This window comes from Heptranchias perlo, chromosome 1 (genome assembly GCF_035084215.1).
Source record: "Heptranchias perlo isolate sHepPer1 chromosome 1, sHepPer1.hap1, whole genome shotgun sequence".
Lineage (NCBI taxonomy): Eukaryota > Metazoa > Chordata > Chondrichthyes > Hexanchiformes > Hexanchidae > Heptranchias > Heptranchias perlo.
Window position 1 is genome coordinate 70,568,223 of NC_090325.1, and position 21,361 is coordinate 70,589,583.

The 21,361-nt window shown below is 43.3% G+C and overlaps 1 protein-coding gene across 5 annotated transcripts in view; it reads left to right on the top strand.

Annotated features, from left to right (window-relative positions):
• Positions 1-15,762, top strand: part of kif2a (kinesin family member 2a) — a 163,671-nt gene extending 147,909 nt beyond the window's left edge. For all 5 annotated transcript variants that reach the window (XM_067986515.1, XM_067986533.1, XM_067986543.1 and 2 more), the window contains one exon: positions 15,082-15,762. In XM_067986515.1, the coding sequence (XP_067842616.1) occupies positions 15,082-15,167 (86 nt within the window). In that variant the 3' untranslated portion in view covers positions 15,168-15,762. The remainder of the gene's footprint in view (positions 1-15,081) is intronic.
• The last annotated feature ends 5,599 nt before the right edge of the window (positions 15,763-21,361 follow it).

The window sequence follows — 21,361 nt, forward strand, 5'->3', positions numbered from 1 at the left end:
AGACTGGGAAGATTGGGTTTGTTTTCCTTGGAGCAGAGGAGGCTGAGGGGGGACATGATTGAGGTGTACAAAATTATGAGGGGCACAGATAGGATGGATACTAAGGAGCTTTTTCCCTTCGTTGAGGGTACTATAACAAGGGGACATAGATTCAAGGTAAAAGGCGGGAGGTTTAGAGGGGATTTGAGAAAGAACTTTTTCACCCAGAGGGTGGTTGGAGTCTGGAACTCACTGCCTGAAAGGGTTGTGGAGGCAGGAACCCTCACAACATTCAAGAAGCATTTGGATGAGCACTTGAAATGCCATAGCATACAAGGCTACGGACCAAATGCTGGAATATGGGATTAGAGTAGACAGGGCTGATGGCCGGCGCGGACACGATGGGCCGAAGGGCCTCTATCCGTGCTGTATCACTCTATGACTCTATGACTCTAAGTCTGAGGTCATCCATTTTGGACCAAGAAAGGATAAATCAATGTAATTTTTGGTGAAAAGACCAGAAGACCATAAGAGATAGGAGCAGGAGTAGGCCATTTGGCCCTTCGAACCTGCTCCGCCATTTAACGAGATCATGGCTGATCTGATTTTTACTTCAACTACACTTACCTGCCTTTTCCCCGTATCCTTTGACTCCCTTGCTGATCAAAAATTTGTCTAACTCAGCCTTGAATGTATTCAATGACTCAGCCTCTACAGCTTTTTGGGGTAAAGAATTCCAAAGATTCATGACCCTCTGGGAGAAGAAATTCCTCCTCATTTCCGTCTTAAACGGGCGACCCCTTATGCTATGCCCCCTAGTTTTAGATTCCCCCATGAGGAGTAACATCCTCTCAGCATCTACCCTATCGAGTCCTCTCGGAATCTTATGTTTCAATATGATCTCCTCTCATTCTTCTAAACTCCAGTGAGTATAGATGCAACCTGTTCAATCTTTCCTCATAAAATAACCCTTCCATACCCGGAATCAGCCTAGTGAACTTTCTCTGAACTGCCTCCAATGCAAGTATGTCCTTCCTTAAATAAGGGCACCAGAACTGTACACAGTACTCCAGGTGTGGTCTCACCAGCACCCTTAACAGTTGTAGCATGACTTCCCTGCTTTTATACTTCATCCCCTTAGAAATAAAGGCAAATATTCCGTTTGCCTTCCGGATTACATTCTGCACCTGTATGTTGACTTCTTGTGTTTCATGTTCGAGAACACCCAGATCCCTCTGTACCGCCACATTTTGTAGCATTTCTCCATTCAAATAATACTTTGCTTTTTTATTTTTCCTCCCAAAGCTAGCAACAGTGGAAGTCCAAAGAGATTATGGGGTCCATGTACACAGATCACTAAAATCTAGTAGTCAGGTACAACTAATAATCAGAAAAGCTAATGGAATGTTAACCTTTATAACTAAAGAGCTAGGATATAAAGGGGAGGAAGTTTTGCTGCAGCTATACAAAGCCTTGGTTAGACCACATCTGGAGTACTGTGTACAGTTCTGGGCACTGCAACTTAGAAAGGATATATTGGCCTGGGAAGAAGTGCAGTGCAAATTCACCAGAATGTTACATAAGAACACAAGAAATAGGAGCAGGACGAGGCCATACGGCCCCTTGAGCCTGCTCCGCCATTCAATTAGATCATGGCTGATCTTCAGCCTCAGCTCCACTTTCCTGCCCGATCCCCATTCCCCGAGAGTCCAAAAATGTATCTATCTCAGATTTGAATATACTCAATGACTCAGCATCCACAGCCCTCTGAGGTAGAGAATTCCAAAGATTCACAACCATAAGTGAAGAAATTCCTCCTCATCTCAGTCTTAAATGGCCGATCCTGCGACTGTGCCCTCTAGTTCTAGACTCTCCAGCCAGGGGAAACAGCCTCTCAGCCTCTACCCTGCCAAGCCCCTTAAGAATCTTATGTGTTACCAGGGCTCCAAGGGTTAGATTATGAGGAGAGATTACACCATCTCTCATCACGGAAGCCAGTCTTCGGCCAATTCGATTCACTCCACGTGATATCAAGAAACGGCTGAGTGCACTGGATACAGCAAAGGCTATGGGCCCTGACAACATCCCAGCTGTAGTGCTGAAGACTTGTGCTCCAGAAATAGCTGCCCCTCCAGCCAAGCTGTTCCAGTACAGCTACAACACTGGCATCTACCCGACAATGTGGAAAATTGCCCAGGTATGTCCTGTCCACAAAAAGCAGGACAAATCCAATCCAGCCAATTACCGCCCCGTCAGTCTACTCTCAATCATCAGCAAAGTGATGGAAGGTGTCGTCGACAGTGCTATCAAACGGCACTTACTCACCAATAACCTGCTCACCGATGCTCAGTTTGGGTTCCGCCAGGACCACTCGGCTCCAGACCTCATTACAGCCCTGGTCCAAACATGGACAAAAGAGCTGAATTCCAGAGGTGAGGTGAGGTGAGAGCAACTGCCCTTGACATCAAGGCAGCATTTGACCGAGTGTGGCACCAAGGAGCCCTAGTAAAATTGAAGTCAATGGGAATCAGGGGGAAAACTCTCCAGTGGCTGGAGTCATACCTAGCACAAAGGAAGACGGTAGTGGTTGTTGGAGGCCAATCATCTCAGCCCCAGCTCATTGCTGCAGGAGTTCCTCAGGGCAGTGTCCTCGGCCCAACCATCTTCAGCTGCTTCATCAATGACCTTCCCTCCATCATAAGGTCAGAAATGGGGATGTTCGCTGATGACTGCACAGTGTTCAGTTCCATTTGCAACCCCTCAAATAATGAAGCAGTCCGAGCCCGCATGCAGCAAGACCTGGACAACATCCAGGCTTGGGCTGATAAGTGGCAAGTAACATTCGCGCCAGATAAGTGCCAGGCAATGACCATCTCCAACAAGAGAGAGTCTAACCACCTCCCCTTGATATTCAACGGCATTACCATCGTCGAATCCCCCACCATCAACATCCTGGGGGTCACCATTGACCAGAAACTTAACTGGACCAGCCATATAAATATTGTGGCTACGAGAGCAGGTCAGAGGCTGGGTATTCTGCGGCGAGTGACTCACCTCCTGACTCCCCAAAGCCTTTCCACCATCTACAAAGCACAAGTCAGGTGTGTGATGGAATACTCTCCACTTGCTTGGATGAGTGCAGCTCCAACAACGCTCAACAAGCTCGACACCATCCAGGACAAAGCAGCCTGCTTGATTGGCACCCCATCCACCACCCTAAACATTCACTCCCTTCACCACCGGCGCACAGTGGCTGCAGTGTGTACCATCCACAGGATGCACTGCAGCAACTCGCCAAGGCTTCTTCGACAGCTCCTCCCAAACCCGCGACCTCTACCACCTAGAAGGACAAGAGCAGCAGGCACCTGGGAACAACACCACCTGCACGTTCCCCTCCAAGTCACACACCATCCCGACTTGGAAATATATTGCCGTTCCTTCATCGTCTCTGGGTCAAAATCCTGGAACTCCCTTCCTAACAGCACTGTGGGAGAACCGTCACCACATGGACTGCAGCGGTTCAAGAAGGCGGCTCATCACCACCTTCTCAAGGGCAATTAGGGATGGGCAATAAATGCTGGCCTCACCAGCGACGCCCACATCCCATGAACGAATTTTTAAAAACTCCCTGAAGTTGACGCTTTGTTAGAGGAAAAAGACCCAGCTCTCTTAGCCTATCATAACTAATTGCTGTTAAACTAGTATCAATCTAGCGACCCTCCTCTGAACCTTTTCCAGGGCCACTATATTACCCACCATGTGAGAGGACCTAAACTGGACACAGTTTTCTAAATAAGGCCTAAACAACGTCTTGTACAAGGAACTATCATGCTTTTTGTTTTATACTGGGTTGTCCTAGTAATATAATCCTCATATACTATTTGCTTTTGGTATAGCCTCATGTCATTATTTGTGACTGTGGGAGAACCGTCACCACACGGACTGCAGCGGTTCAAGAAGGCGGCTCACCACCACCTTCTCAAGGGCAATTAGGGATGGGCAATAAATGCCGGCCTCGCCAGCGACGCCCACATCCCATGAACGAATAAAAAAAAACACAAACTAGGCTTGTATACCCTGGAATATAGAAGATTATGGGGTGATTTGATTGAGGTTTTTAGAATTTTTAAAGGAATTGATAAGGTAGATAGAGAGAAACTTTATCCACTGGTTGGGGGAGTCCAGGACAAGAGGACATAACCTTAAAATCAGTGCCAGGCCATTTAGGAGAGAAGTTAGGAAACACTTCTCTGTGCAAAGGGTGGTAGAAGCGTGGAACTCTCTCTCACAACAAGCAGTAGATGTTAGCTCAATTAATCATTTTAAATCTGAGATCGATAGCTTTTTGCTAGCCAAGGGTATTAAGGGATTATGGAGCCAAGGTAGGCGAATAGAGTTCGGATACAGATCAGCCCTGATCTCATTGAATGGCGGAACAGGCTCGGGGGGCTGAATGGCCTACCCCTGTTCTTACGTTCCAGTTGTCCATCTAATCATTTTACACGTTTCTTTTCCTATGTGTGTGGTCGTTGTGTGTTTGTTTTCCCCATCCACTGCTACTTTTTAAATGTTTACCTGTAATATTTTCCAGTTCTGAGGAAGGATTCCACACCCCAAACATTGACTTTTGACAGATGCTGCCTGACCTGCTGAATGCTTCCAATGTTTTCTGTTTTTTCAAATTTTCAGCATCTGCAGTATTTTAATTTCTGTTCAGTGCCATAGCCAAGGTGGTTTATTGTTTTCCCAGAATAGTTGCTACACCACTGATAACATGAATCTAGCTTATCTTGTATCTATTACATAAATTGATGTGCTTTTAGGCAGATGCACGTTATAAGTTTCAGAGGAATCTCCCTCCGACTTGAATATTTCTATATCTGTGAAGGATCATGTAACACCTTTCACTCCTGCCCAGGATATAAGAAAGAGCTCATGTGATAGGCAGTTCCTCTCTTGTATTGAATCTCTCTCCCTTTTATTGACGTTGTTTCTCCTCGTTATGTTAAAATCAAGGTTTATTATACTGTCACTAACTCCTGCTTTTCCACCCCCTCCACCCCAAGAACTCAAAATTGTAGATCTCCTTGCTACCCTCAGTATTTCCTTCCCTCTACAATATCTAGAGTTTTAAACTCAAACTTGATATCACTGAATCATTCCTGTGATTTGCTTCATCTTTTCTTCTTCTTTCTTCAGACATGGTGACATCCTTCACTATGGCCATTCACATAAGTTTTTCATTTAAATAAATAAATAAAACCTACTCCATCTTTAATCTTAGAAACAGAAAATAATGGATACGTACAGTAGGTTTGTCTACATCTAAAAGGATAGGTTAATATTTTGGAATAGACTTTGTTCCTGGTTACAGGAGAGCCCCTTCTACTTATAGGACGAACCACAAGAAAAAATGGAGGGGAGAACAATGGGATAAAGTCAAAAGTAAACATATTTTAACTACTACAAAGAGAAAACAAATGGGTTGAATAGCCTGTGAACAGCTTGTCTTTTAATCTCTATTTTAGGCAAATTTCCCTCAGTTATAGTTTTTGGGAGGTTTAGCAGCATTTTTAAAAAAATCATTCTTGGGATGTGGGCATTGCTGGCAAAGCCAGCATTTATTGTCCATCTTTAGTTGCCCTGAGGACATGGTGGTGGGTCGTCTTCTTCAACTGTTGCAGGTCATGTGGTGAAGATGCTCCCATAATGCTATTAGGTGGGGAGTTCCAGTGTTTTGACCCAGTGGCAATGAAGGAATGGCGATTTACATCGAATTCAGGATGATATGTGACTTGGGGGGGGGGGGGGGGGGAACTTGATGGTGGTGTCCATGACATGCTGCTCTTGTCCTTCTAGCTGGTGGATATTGTGGGTTTGGGAGGTGTTGCCAAAGAAACCATGGCGAATTGCTGTAGTACATTCCATAGATAGTACATGCTGCAGCCATGGGGGTACGGTAGAGGTGGATGTTATACAATCATAGAATGGTTACAGCACAGAAGGCGGCCATTTGGTCCATCAAGCCCGTGCCGGCTCTTTGTGAGAGCAATCCAGTTAGTCCCATTCTCCCGCTCTTTCCCTGTAGCCCTGCAAATGTTTTCCCTTCAAGTATTTATCTAATTCTTTTTTGAAATCCATGATTGAATCTGCTTCCACCACCCTTTCAGGCAGCGCATTCTAGATCATAACTACTTGCTGCATAAAGAAGTTTTTCCTCATGTTGCCTTTGGTTCTTTTGCCAATCACCTTAAATCTGCCTCTGGTTCTCGACCCTTCCGCCAATGGGAACAGTTTTTCTTTATTTACTTTATCTAAACCCTTCATGATTTTGAACACTTCTATCAAATCTCCTTTCAACATTCTCTGCTCTGAGGAGAACAACCCCAGCTTCTCCAGTCTACGCACGTAACTGAAGTCCCTCATCCCTGGAATCATTCCAGTAAATCTCTTCTGCACCCTCTTGAAGGCCTTCATATCCTTCCAAAAGTGCAGTGCCCAGAACTGGACAAAATACTCCAGTTGTGGCTGAACCAGTGTTTTATAATGTTTCATCATAACCTCCTTGCTTTTAGAAACATAGAAAATAGGAGCAGGAGTAGGCCATTCGGCCCTTCGAGCCTGCTCCGCCATTCAATATGATCATGGCTGATCCTCTATCTCAAAACCATATTCCTGCTCTCTCCCCATACCCCTTGATGCCTTTTGTGTCTAGAAATCTATCTAGCTCCTTCTTAAATATATTCAATGACTTGGCCTCCACAGCCTTCTGTGGTAGAGAATTCCACAGGTTCACCACCCTCTGAGGGAAGAAATTTCTCCTCATCTCAGTCCTAAATGTCCTATTCGGTATCCTGAGACTGTGACCCCTCGTTCTGGACCCCCCCAGCCAGGGGAAACATCCTCCCTGCATCCAGTCTGTCTAGCCCTGTCAGAATTTTATGTTTCAATGAGATCCCCTCTCATTCTTCTAAACTCGAGTGAATACAGGCCTAGTCGACCCAATCGCCCCTCATACAACATCCCAGGAATCAGTCTGGTGAACCTTCGCTGCACTCCCTCTATGGCAATTATATCCTTTCTCAGGTAAGGAGACCAAAACTGCACACAGTACGCCAGGTGTGGTCTCACCAAGGCCCTGTATAACTGCAGTAAGACATCCTTGTTTCTGTACTCAAATCCTCTTGCAATGAAGGCCAACATACCATTTGCCTTCCTAACTGCTTGCTGCACCTGCATGTTTGCTTTCAGTGACTGGTGTACAAGGACACCCAGGTCCCTTTGTACATCAACATTTCCCAATCTATCACCATTTAAATAATACACTGCCTTTCTGTTTTTCCTTCTGAAGTGGATAACTTCACATTTATCCACGTTATACTGCATTTGCCATGTATTTGCCCAATCACTCAACTTGTCTAAATCACCTTGAAGCCTCTTTGCATCCTCCTCACAACTCATGATCCCACCTAGTTTTGTGTTGTCAGCAAACTTGGAAATATTACATTTGGTTCCCTCATTCAAATCATTGATCTATATTGTGAATAGCTGGGGCCCAAGCATTGATCCCTGCGGTACCCCACTAGTCACTGCCTGCCACCCCGAAAAAGACCCATTTATTCCTACTCTCTGTTTCCTGTCTGTTAAGCAATTTTCAATCCAGGTCAGTATATTACCCCCAATCCCATGTGCTTTAATTTTGCACACTAACCTCTTATGTGGGACTTTATCAAAGGCCTTCTGAAAATCCAAATAAACCACATCTACTGGTTCTCCCTTATCTATTCTACCAGATACATCCTCAAAAAACTCCAGTAAGTTTGTCAAACATGATTTCCCTTTCATAAATGCATGTTGACTTTGTCTAATCCCATTGATATTTTCCAAGTGTCCTGTTATCACATCCTTTATAATAGATTCTAGCATTTTCCGTCCTACTGATGTTAGGCTAACCGGTCTGTGGTTCCCTGTTTTCTTTCTCCCTCTTTTAAATAGTGGGGTTACATTTGCGACCCTCCAATCTGCAGGAATTGTTCCATAATCTATAGAATTTCCATTATTTCCATGGCTACCTCTTTTAGTACTCTGGGATGCAGATTATCAGGCCCTGGGGATTTATCGGCTTTCAGTCTCATTAATTTCTCCAGCACTTTTTTTTACTAATACTAGTTTCCTTCAATTCCTCCTTCTCACCAGTCCCTTGGTTCCCTAGGATTTCTGGGAAGTTATTTGTGTCCTCTTCCGTGAAGACAGAACTAAAGTATTTGTTTAATTGCTCTGCCATTTCCTTGTTCCCCATTATAACTGCTCCTCTTTCTGACAGTAAGGGACCTACATTTGTCTTCACTAATCTTTTTCTTTGTACATACTTGTAGAAGCTTTTACAGTCCACTTTTATGTTCCTTGCAAGTTTACTCTTCTACTCCCTCTTTCCTCTCTTAATCAATCTCTTGGTCCTTTTTTGCTGAATTCTAAACTGCTCCTAATCCTTAGGCTTGCTACTTTTTCTGGCAACTTTATATGACTCCTCTTTGGATCTAATACTATCCTTAATTTCTTTTGTTAGCCATGCACTCTATGCCTCTATTTATAAAGCCCAGGATCCCGTATGCTTTTTTAACCGCTTTCTCAACCTGCTGTGTCACCTTCAAAGATTTGTGCACATAAACCCCCAGGTCTCTCTGTTCTTGCACCCCTTTTAGAATTGTACCGTTTGGATTATATTGCCTCTCCTCGTTATTCCTACCGAAATGTATCACTTCACACTTTTCTGCGTTGAATTTCATCTGTCACGTGTCTGCCCATTCCACAGCCTGCCTATGTCCTCTTGAAGTCTATCGCTATCCTCCTCACTGTTAGCTACCCTTCCAAGTTTTGTGTCATCTGCAAATTTTGAAATTGTGCCCTGTACACCCAAGTCCAAGTCATTAATACATATCAAAAAAGCAATGGTCCAAGTACAGACCCCGGGGAACACCACTGTATACCTCCCTCCAGTCCGAAAAACAGCCATTCACCACTTCTCTGTTTCCTGTAACTTAGCCAGTTTCGTATCCATGTTGCTACTGCCCTTTTTATTCCATGGGCTTCAATTTTGCTGACAAGCCTATTATGCGGCACTTTATCAAACGCATTTTGGAAGTCCATATACACCACATCAACCGCATTGCCCTCATCGACCCTCTCTGTTACCTCATCAAAAAACTCTATCAAGTTAGTTAAACACGATTTGCCTTTAACAAATCTGTGCTGGCTTTCCTTAACTAATCCACATTTGTCCAAGTGACTGTTAATTTTGTCCCGGATTATTGTTTCTATAAGTTTCCCCACCCAAAATGTTACTGGGCTAGTAATCCAGAGGCCTGGACTAATAATCCGGAGCCATGAGTTTAAATCCCGCCGCGGCAGCTGGGGAATTTAAATTCAGTTAATTAAATAAAAATCTAGAATAAAAATAAACTAGTAATGGTGGCCATGAAACTACCGGATTGTCGTAAAAACCCATCTGGTTCACTAATGTCCTTTAGGGAAGGAAACCTGCCGTCCTTACCCAGTCTGGCCTATATGTGACTCCAGACCCACAACAATGTGATTGATTCTTAATTGCCCTCTGAAATGGCCTAACAAGCCACTCAGTTGTACAATCTCGCTACAAAAAGTCATAATAAGAATAAAACCGGACGGACCACCCGGCATCAGAGCACTCGGTACCGGACACGACAAAGGCAAACCAAACCCAGTCGACCCTGCAAAGTCCTCCTCACTAACATCTGGGGACTTGTGCCAAAATTGGGAGAGCTGTCCCACAGACAAGTCAAGCAACAGCCTGACATGGCCATACTCTCAGAATCATACCTTTTAGCCAATGTCCCAGACTCTTCCATCACCATCCCCGGGTATGTCCTGTCCCACCGGCAGGACAGACCCACCAGAGGTGACGGTACAGTGATGTACAGTCAGGAGGCAGTGGCCCTGGGAGTCCTCAACATTAATTCCGGACCTCATGAAATCTTATGGCATCAGGTCAAACATGGCAAGGAAACCTCCTGCTGATTACCACCTACCGTCCTCCCTCAGCTGATGAATCAGTCCTCCTCCATGTTAAGCACTGAGAGTAGTAAGGGCACAGAATGTACTCTGGGTGGGGGACTTCAATGTCCATCACCAAGAGTGGCTCAGTAGCACCACTACTGACCGAGCTGGCCGTGTCCTGAAGGACATAACTGCCAGATTGGGCCTGCGGCAGGTGGTGAGTGAACCAACACATGGAGAAAAACCTACTTGACCTTGTCCTCACCAATCTACCTGTCGCAAATGCACCTGTCCGTGACAGTATTGGTAGGAGTGACCACAGCACAGTTCTCGTGGAGACGAAGTCCCGTCTTCGCACTGAGGACACCATCTGACGTGTTCTGTGGCACTATCACCGTGCTAAATGGGATGGATTCAGAACAGATCTAGCAGCTCAAAACTGGGCATCCATGAGACACTGTGGTCCATCAGCAGCAGCAGAATTGTATTCCAGCACAATCTGTAACCTCATGGCCTGGCATATTCCTCTCTACCATTAACAACAAGCCAGGGTATCAACTTGGTTCAATGAGGAGTGTAGAAGAGCATGCTAGGAGCAGCACCTGGCGTACCTAAAAATGAGGTGCCAACCTGGTGAAGCTACAACACAGGACTACATGCATGCTAAACAGCGGAAGCAACCTGCTATAGACAGAGATAAGCGATTCCACAACCAACGGATCAGATCAAAGCACTGCAGTCCTGCCACATCCAGTCGTGAATGGTGGTGGACAATTAAACAACTAACAGGAGGAGGAGGCTCTGTGAACATCCCCATCCTCAATGATGGCAGAGTTCAGTACGTGAGTGCAAAAGACAAGGCTGAAGAGTTTGCAAACATCTTCAGCCAGAAGTGCTGAGTGGATGATCCATCTCGGCCGCCTCCCGATATCCCCACCATCACAGAAGCCAGTCTTCAGCCAATTTAATTCACTCCATGTGATATCAAGGAATGGCTGTGTGCACTGGATACAGCAAAGGCTATGGGCAATTTTCCACTTTGTCGGGTAGATGCCAGTGTTGTAGCAGTACTGGAACTGCTTGGTTAGAGGCGCGGCTAGTTCTGGAGCACAAGTCTTCAGCACTGCAGCCGGGATGTTATCGGAGCCCATAGCCTTTGCTGTATCCATTGTACTCAGCTGTTTCTTGACATCACGTGGAGTGAATCGAATTGGCCGAAGACTGTTTTTTGTGATGGTGGGGATCTCTGGAGGAGGCCGAGATGGATCATCTACTCGGCACTTCTGGCTGAAGATGGTTGGAAACGCTTCAGCCTTTTCTTTTGCACTAGTGTGCTGGGCTCTGCCATCATTGAGGATGGGGTTAAAAACAAATAGGAGCAGGAGTAGTCCATACGGCACCTCAAGCCTGCTCCACCATTCAGTCAGATCATGGCTGATCTTCGACCTCAACTCCACTTTCCTGCCCTATCCCCATATCCCTTGATTGCCCTAGAGTCCAAAAATCTATCCACCTCAGCCTTGAATATATTCAATGACTCGGCATCCACAGCCCTCTGAGGTAGAGAATTCCAAAGATTCACAACCCTCTGCATAAAGAAATTGCTCCTCATCTCAGTCCTAAATGGCCGACCCCTTATCCTGCAACTATGCCTCCTCGGCCTAAACTCTCTCGCCAGGGGAAACAATCTCTCAGTATCAACCCTGTCAAGCCCCCTCATCATCTTGTATGTTTCAATGAGATCACTTCTCATTCTTCTAAACTCCAGAGAGTATAGGCCCATTCTACTCGAATGTACCCAATCCTGCCCTTTTTTGAGCCAGCTCAACGTTTTCGCCACTACTTCATATTCCCATGTGACAATTTGCGCCTGCAGCTCACCAACCTTATTTACCACGCTTCGTGTGTTTACACACATGCATTCTAAATCTATTTTAGACCTTCTCACATTCTCTTTGTCTGTCTGATCCCACCTAATACTGCACTATTTCTTACTCTAGTGCTATCTGTCTCTCCCAATCCTTTGTGCACCTTGTTTCTCCTTTCCAATGCTACAACCTGCTGCCCAACTACCCTGCCAAATTAGTTTAAACCCTCCCCCACAGCATTAATGACCCTCCCCGTGAGGACATTGATCCCAGCTCAGTTGAGGTGCAACCCATCCATCTTGAACAGGTCCCTCCTGCCCCAGAACTGGTCCCAATGCCCCAAGAATCTGATGCCCTCCCTCATGCACCGTGTCTCTAGCCACGCATTAATCTGCCTTATCTTCCTATTTCTTTACTCACTAGCACATGGCACTGGGAGTAATCCAGAGATTGCTACCTTTTGAGGTCCTGCTTTTTAACCCTCCCTAGCTCCTGAAATTCTGACCGCAGGACCTCATCCCTTTTCCTTCCTATGTCATTGGTACCCACACGGACCACAACTTCTGGCTGTTCCCCTTCCCCCCGCAGAACGTTCTGCACCCTCTCAGTGATGTCCTTTACCCTGGCACCAGGGAGGCAACACACCATGCGGGACTCACATCGGCGGTTACGGAAATGCCTGCCTGTCCCCCTGATAATCGAATCCCCTATAACCACTGCATTTCTGCACTTCACTGTGTCCCCCTGTGCAGTCCTTTGTCCCACAGTGCCATGCTCAGGACTGCACTCCTTCGAGGTGCCGTCTCCCTCATTGGTATTCAATGCTGAATACCGGTTTGAGAGTGCCACACATCCATAAGATTCTTGCATTGTCTGCCTCTTCCTATCCTTTTGAATGTTTAGGCTAGTGGTTGAGGTGCTGATCAAGTGGACTGCTTTGTCCTGGATGGTGTTGAGCTTCTTGAGTGTTGCAGATGTACCCATTTCGGCAAGTGGAGAGTATTCCATCACACTCCTGACTTGTGGAGAGGCTTTCCGAGTCAGGAGGTGAGCCACTTGCTGTAGAATACAGAGCTTCTGATCTTTTATGTGGCTGGTCCAGTTGAGTTTCTGGTTGATGGCGACTCCCAGGATGTTGACAGGTGGGGGATATGGTAATGAAATTGAATGTCATGGGGAGGTGGTTAGATACCTTCTTGTTAGAGATGGTCATTGCCTAACGCTTGTGTGGCACAAATGTTACTTGCCACTTATCAGTCCAAGCCTGGATGTTGCCCCGGTCTTGTTGCATACGGGCAATGACTGCTTCATTATCTGAAGGATTGCGAATGGAGCTGAACACTGTGCAATCATCAGCAAAAAGCCCCACTTCTGATATGATAGTGGGAAGGTCATTGATGACGCATCTGAAGATAGTTGGGCCTAGAATACTGCCCTGAGGATCTCCTGCAGCAATGATCTGGGACTGAGGTGATTTGCCTCCAACAACCACAACTATTTTCCCTTGTGCCAGAAGTGACTCCAGCCACTGGAAAGTTTTCTCCTTGATCCCCATTGACTTCAGTTTTACTTGGACTCTTTGATGCCACACTCAGTCGATGTCAAGGGCAGTCGCTCTCACCTTACCTCTGGAATTCAACTCGTGTCCATGTTTGGACCAAGGCTGTAATGAAGTCTAGTGCTGAATGGTTCTGACAGAACCCAAATTGATGAGTAAGTGCTGCTTGATAGCATTGTTGATGACTCCTTCCATCACTTTCTTGATGATTGGGAGTAAGCTGATATGGCAGCGATTGGGTTGAATTAGTCCTGCTTTTTGTGGACAGGACATACCTGGGCAACTTTCCACATTCCCGGGTAGATGCTAGTGTTGTAGCTGTACTGGAACAATTTAGCTAGAAGTGAGGTTAGTTTTGGAGCACAGGACTTGAGCACTAAATTCACTTTTGGACACTTCATCTTAGGGAGCAGGTTGAGGGGTTATCTAATTGAGGTGTTTAAAATAATGAAGGACATTGACAGGGTAGGTGGAGAATGACTTTTCCCTATAGTATATGAATGCAAAATGAGGGGCATAATCTTAGAATTATCATCATAGCCAATGAAGTATAATTTTGAAGTGTCGTCACTGTTGATTAGGGAAATGTGGCAGCCAATTTGCAAACAGTGAAGTTCTACAAACAGCCATGAGATTAATGACCAGATAACCTGCTTTTGGTGATATTGGTTGAGGGACACCAGGAGAACTCCCCTGCCCATCTTTGAATAGTCTCATGGGATCTTTTACGTCCATCTGACAGGACATTCAGGGTCTTGGTTTAACATCTAACCTGAAAGATGGCACCTCCAATAGTGCAGCACTCTGTCAGTACTGCACTGAAGTGATAAAGAAAGGGGACTATTTACTCTATTTAACAAAAATAAATCTGACCATGATGTCTGTGTGATACAATGTTTGAAAGTTCCAGTCCTAGCACTTGAACATTCTCTTTCCCTTTTCTCCCCCCACCCCCTCCACCTTCAAACAATCGCAAGGGATCAATTTCATTCAAGTTATAGCTTGCTATATCTTTCTGGCTGACAGACAGTTGGCACTCGTAGAAGTTGTTGCCCAATTGTGCACCAGTCAGAGTCCACAGTGTGCAATCTAACAGATTACAAGAGGATGAAAATGGGAATTCAAAATATAAGTTTATCATATGCACATTTTGAAAGGAAAAGGGTATTTCAGAGCTTTTGGGATAATTGGAGATAAAATCATCCACGTCACCCACGTAGATCAGCTCGTTAAAGCAATAAATAATTGAGATTCAAATTTGGACCACTTTTTAAACAATTTCTACAACTTAAATTCATAGAAATGGGGCAAATTGTTTAAATTAATATTTTTAAATTTGCATTTGGTAAAGAAAGATTCACTTTCCATTATTACACATTTTAAGCTATTACCTTTCAATGTTACAAAGCTACTTTATTATACAATACAAAAAATGATTTCAATGGAACCATTAATTTCTTCATATTGTATGAATGTCATTATTTAGCCTCATGTTGGGGATAATTTTTACTTTTGCTGGTGGCAGAAAACTGGCAGTAGTGGATCGGCCCGATTTTCTTTTCCACTAACTTCCGCCACCACCAAAATTACAAATTGCCTCTTTTTGCAGCAGATGACTAACTTGTATCTTGTTCTGTTTTACAGATAAAGTAAAAGCCTTCCGTGAAACTCTTCAAGAGGAAGAACAGGCTAGTAAGCAGATCAATCCCAAGCGGCCACGAGCTATTTAAATGAGAGACAGATACAGAGGATTAACTGATTCACTAAATCCTTATCACTGAAACTTCCCTACTAATGTTGAGCTGTGGTCACCAGAACCCAATCACTGGAACACTAAGAACTTTTGGAACTACATCAATTGAAACTTTCTATTATTTTACTTGAATAATTTTTCTTCTGAACACACTCCCATGGTATTACTACTAAACAAATGCTTCTAATCCAACAGCACAAATTCACAGGGTTAGGACTTTATGAAGTACTTTGAAAGTTTTTGGGCTTTACCAAGAAGCTTTGGTCAGAAAATCCTTGCCAACTTTTTTTTAATGTGTCAAAATAACTGTGGAAATTACGCTTTTAGATACTCTGTATTTTTTATTTTATTTTTTAATTGATGTGGTTACATTTTGTTACCATAGCTGGCTGTGCGGTTTTGAAGTGTGTTTGCATGCATGCACAACCCATTTGTGGTGTGAATTAGCTTTCCAATAGACCCGACTGAGCTTATCCTTGTTTTCTCTGTGCCTTCCAAGAGGCTGAAGTCCCCAAACCAACAGGTGTCCCAACAGTAGGCACAGCTGTTATAAATAAAAACGCATTCCTTGTTTTCTGTGTGAATTAATTTATTGTGCTATGTATTTTTGTTTTAGTTGTTTTTGAGCCATCCTTTGTCTAGTTTATTCTATTATTTCACAAAATATGTGCCATATCATTAATGTATTTAAAATCGCAGTTGATCTTGAAATGTATAATGGTACACAATACAGCCTGACATTCCACATACATATAATTTATCAATGAAGTCTTTAAGTGTAGCTTTTTTACAATGTACATTGTTTTTTAAATTACTGTAAAGTGCTTTATAGCATCTCATTTTAACAGCTATAAAGAGCAAGAGTATTGAAAATAAAGTAAAATGAACTGTTGGGAGGGGTTGTATTTCAAGCAAGGTCACTACATGCACTAGATGTTATGGTTATATCTAAATTAAAGAATAGGATTCATTTACAAAGTTTCCATCATATTTCAAGGTTTTAATGTGAGAGTTTACTTTTACATATTATCTATGTAAAAGAGTTAATTAAAATATAGATTTAAATAGTCGTGACTAATGTATTTTTAAAAACACATTTGCTTTGGAGCAATGGTAACTCAAAGCTTGCAAATTAGTGTGTGGAACAGTTTACAGTGTTAATGTTTCACGCTGTTCGGATGAGCAGGGGAGATATCACTGGACAACAAGGTTTTAGGAAAACTTAAAAATTAGTCTGCTGTCCCTACATTTTTTGATTCCTTTAGCAAATTTTATGTTGAAAATCCCTCATCAGTTATGTAAAATATAAAATTTTCCTCAAAGTTCATGTAAACTTTGTATTTGAAATGTAGCATTAAAGCAGTGTAAACCATTGCATTGGTATGATCTGACAAATTTCAGCTAGACAGAAACAATGTACAAGTTAATCATTTCTCATTTGTAACTACCAGTTGTTCATATCTCATTTGTATACTGACAATGCAAACTTTTAGTCCATCCATTTTGCCAGTTTACCTCTCGCAAACATCAGTAAAATGTTTCTGAATGTGAAAAATTAAGTTCAAAGCAGCATCCTTCCAGTTAATTTAAAATGTGTATTTAATGTCTTGATTAATGCAATCAGAACTGCACATAATTCATACGTGAACCACATTGAGGTATGATTTAGAACTAGAGATGACAGTATAATATTTGGAGGCTTTTGATAGAATATTGTGGTAATTATGATAAATCGACTGGAACTTGGCATTCAAAAAAGTACATTAACACTTTTCAATTAGTTATCACTTTAGGAGAGAAGGTTACTTAACGTTAATTGAGAACCCTGTTCTTGGCAGCTCAAGACACCCAAATGTAATATACTGCTGTTTTGAGGCAGAACATTTTATTTTAATTCATTTAAAGTTACAGAATCTTTTGGAATAGTGATTTACATTTAAGTACATTTTGTGATGTTTTGCTCTTAATAATTTCTCAGTTTCTAAGTAGCCTTTTGTAAAATACCAAAAAAAATTACAGGAAGCTAGAAATGGATGCATGGGTTTTAAAATAGTTTTTGTTTTTAAATATAGTATGTTTGTGTAACACACAGTGCCTTTGTTAACTTTCTTAGCAATAGCACAATGCATCAGTTGTTTTGCTTTTTCTTAGTTTTCATATTGTGGCATTTTATATTGTGATTTTCATATTCAGAACTATTTTAGTTTTAAATATCATGTGTTCCTGATGTAGAATTAGGATTTGAAAGGGGAATTCAACAAATCTTTCTTTCCTATCATTTATATTCCTACCTTTTCTCCATTTATGTTACTGCAAGTGTTTTAGCTGTTATATTCCTGCTGGAGCGAGAACTCTGTGCTCCCTTATTTAGATTGTTTAATGGCCTCGTGAAAACTTTACTACCTTAGGAGGTGGGTACATAAATTTTATAGTAATTAACAGAAAATGTCTGGGTAGCTCAAAAAGCACAATGTTCTGTTCAGAAGAATATTGCAATTGTGAATTTAATCACATATATATATATATATAGCAGTACTGTTTACTGTAATCTGCTGTTTATCATTTAGTGTTGGTTTCATTACTCTTGATAAACTTGCAGTGATTTAACCTTTATGACTCTTGCATCAATAACAAAGTATTCTTTTTTGATCAGAGTATACTCTACCATTGGCAGCTGCTGTTAGTAGAAGGCGGACACCAAACAGACTAAAAGTACCCAAGGAAATCTTTATTTTTTAAATAAAACTGGAATAACTTGAAAACTATAATCTCAAAGGTTCAGTTAATGATCGTAAATTGATTGAGTTACACTCTTGTAATTTGTTACAATCTCAGTAAGTATGGTGAATGTTGGATGAAAACTGGGTTTGGCTCAGCTGTGATGCCCTCAGGATTAACCTGTTCATATTTGTTGTCCAGGCACATAAACAATGGCACCTGAACCAGATGGTGGAGGCTTGCTAGTGTATATAGAACCGCATGCTAACATGATTAGGTAGGTGGTTTCAGGGGAAGAGGGAGGAAAATGGTAGTTGGCGAGAAGGGATGGGTGGGGGGGGAACAGTGTGAAAGTGATGAGAAAAATTAACAATGCTTGCACCAGTAAGTCATTGCAGTTAACCTGAAGATCAGCTGAACATATCAATGCTAATGGTAGGACATGGCTCACTTTTTAAAGTTAATCTTTGGTGAATAGGTTTTTTTTATTCGTTCATGGGATGTGGGCGTCGCTGGCAAGGCCAGCATTTATTGCCCGTCCCTATTTGCCGTTGAGAAGGTGGTGGTGAGCTGCCTTCTTGAACCACTGTAGTCCATGTGGTAAAGGTTCTCCCACAGTGCTGTTCGGTAGGGAGTTCCAGGATTTTGACCCAGTGATGATGAAGGAATGGCGATATATTTCCAAGTCGGGATGCTGTGTGACTTTGAGGGGAACATGCAGGTGGTGGTGTTCCCATGTGCCTGCTGCCCTTGTCCTTCTAGGTGGTAGAGGTCACGGGTTTGGGAGGTGCTGTCGAAGAAGCCTTGGCGAGTTGCTGCAGTGCATCTTGTGGATGGTACACACTGCAGCCACAGTGCCCCGGTGGTGAAGGGAGTGAATGTTTAGGGTGGTGGATGGGGTGCCAATCAAGTGGGCTGCTTTGTCCTGGATCGTGTCGAGCTTCGAGTGTTGTTGGAGCTGCACTCATCCAGGCAAGTGGAGAGTATTCCATCACATTCCTGACTTGTGCCTTGTAGATGGTGGAAAGGCTTTGGGGAGTCAGGAGGTGAGTCACTTGCCGCAGAATACCCAGCCTCTGACCTGCTCTTGTAGCCACAGTATTTATGTGGCTGGTCCAGTTAAGTTTCTGGTCAATGGTGACCCCCAGGATGTTGATGTTGGGGGATTCGGTGATGGTAATGCCGTTGAATGTCAAGGGGAGGTGGTCATTGAATCTGCAATTCAAGTTGCTGAGAAATCTACGCCCACCTGGAGGGAGTTACTGTGTGGTCAAAATGGAGTAAAGAAAGAAAAACTTGCATTTATATAGTGCATTTCATGTCCTTAGGATGTCCTAAAATATTTTAATACCACTGGATTACTTTTGAAGTGCAGTTGCTGTTACGTAAGCAAACATGACAGCTAATTTTGTTGTTTGCAAATGGATGAATGACCAGATAATTTGGTGGTGGTGGTTGAGGGAGGAGCATCTACCAGAACACCAGGAAGGCCTACTACTCTTCTAATAGAGCCATGGAATCTTTTACACAGGCAAAGCCTTAGTTTAACATCTTGTCCAAAAGACTGCAGTCAATTATGCAGCACTGTACTGCACTGGTGTCAGTCTATATTGTCTCACATGTGTGAGTACACTTTCTCCCTGTGGGGAAATATGACAAGTGAAGTCTAGAGAACTTAGGTGGAAATAAGCTTAAGAAGCCACACTTGTGTCGATGGGTACTGCTAGAGTTTGACCTCCTAAAACTGTACAGCGTACCAGAGCAGATCATTGGTGAACTTCTTAATTTGTACATCTAGGATCACGCCTCTCCCTCTATCCTGCAGTTATCTGAAGCCAATGGGGAAGAGTACCAGCCTCTAGTGATGGATCTACCCCCTCCAGTTCTCATTAGTAAATCAGGCTGGCTGGTCATTCTTGACTCCACCCCTCAGAAGCAGTTACTAGTTAGTCTTTCAACATCTTGAGCATAGGTTTGAGGTGGACAGCAGCTACTGAGATGTCATCACAGGTGACATGGTAAGCAGTAAAACTTGCCATAAAATAGTGCATTGCTACCATCTATGGACAGACTCCATCCCTAGTGATTAGTATTTCTGCCAGATGGAGCTGCAGAGCTTCAGCAATGACTGCTTGCCTCTAATAACCCAATTGTGGTAGGCATCAAGCCATGGATCTGTGAATGCATGTTCTTATACATGGCCTCTAGGTTCTGCCTTCAGTGTGATGGAAGGGTCTACACTAGGCAACTTGGGTCAGGCCAGCTACTTCAATGTTCCAGACAGTGCTTTTTCCTGATTATGCTTTGGAAAGTTTTCCGATGTTAACGGTACTTTATAAATGCAAGTTGTTGTCTACATTCAGTAGCACGTACCAAGTTTAATCCATGTCCTACTGAGTTTTTTGGAGAATTGCCTCTGCCATGGGGGTTGAGTCCCTCTCCAGGATACTCATAGGGTGGTGTAGGTCATAGCTGTCCTTCCCTGCAACTGTTTCCCCTTTTAATCACCAGTCCACTGCCTAGCTTTGATCTCTGGTTGGAAGAAGTCTCTATCATATGTCTAGTGCTGAACTATGAGTGAATGATTGGACAGGTCTGACACTACGGGCTAGAATTTGCATGTATAAACTTGGGCACAGCCAAAACTCTGCTGCTCATATCCTAACTCACACCAAGTCCCGTTCATCCATCCTCCATCCTCACTGACCTACATTGGCTCCCAGTTCGGGAACACCTTGATTTTAAAATTCTCATCCTTATTTTCAAATCCTTCCATGGCCTCGTGCCTCCCTATCTCTAACATCCTCCAGCCCTACAACCCACCAAAATCTCTGCCTAGCCCTAAGCTCTGGAATTCTCTCCTCCTTTAAGATACTCCTTAAAACCTACTTCATTGACTAAGCCTCCTGTCCTAATAACTGATGTGGTTTGGTGTCAAATTTTGTCTGATAACACTCCTATGAAATGCCTTGGAACATTTTAATTATGTTAAAGGCACTACATAAATGCAAGTTGTTGCTCTGTGCTTTTTATGGCCAAATACTAATCAAAGGGAGATGTGTTTATTTTGACACTTCTAATGCCACTGAACTCTGCATTTCTTTCAGGACCTGGGTGACTGCATTAACTGGCTCTACAACTTTCGCTCAATGCTTGATCAGTGATTTAACAGGAGATATTTGGCTGCATAGCAACCCTCATTTGCTACACCACCTGCAGCAGAACCTCCAGTGCCTGTCTGAAAAGGACAGTGCCTTCCCCACAGCTTTCATTACACATATTTTCCAAGTAAACTATATGCACACCTCCTCACAATGATACTCCTTCAGGTTAACTGATACAACCAGTCCATGCGGCTGTAATGGCAGACATCACCCAATTTTGCAACTTCCAGCCAACTGCACTGCAAGCATATCTTCCTGTGCTTGTATTCCATTGGGAATTGGATATATA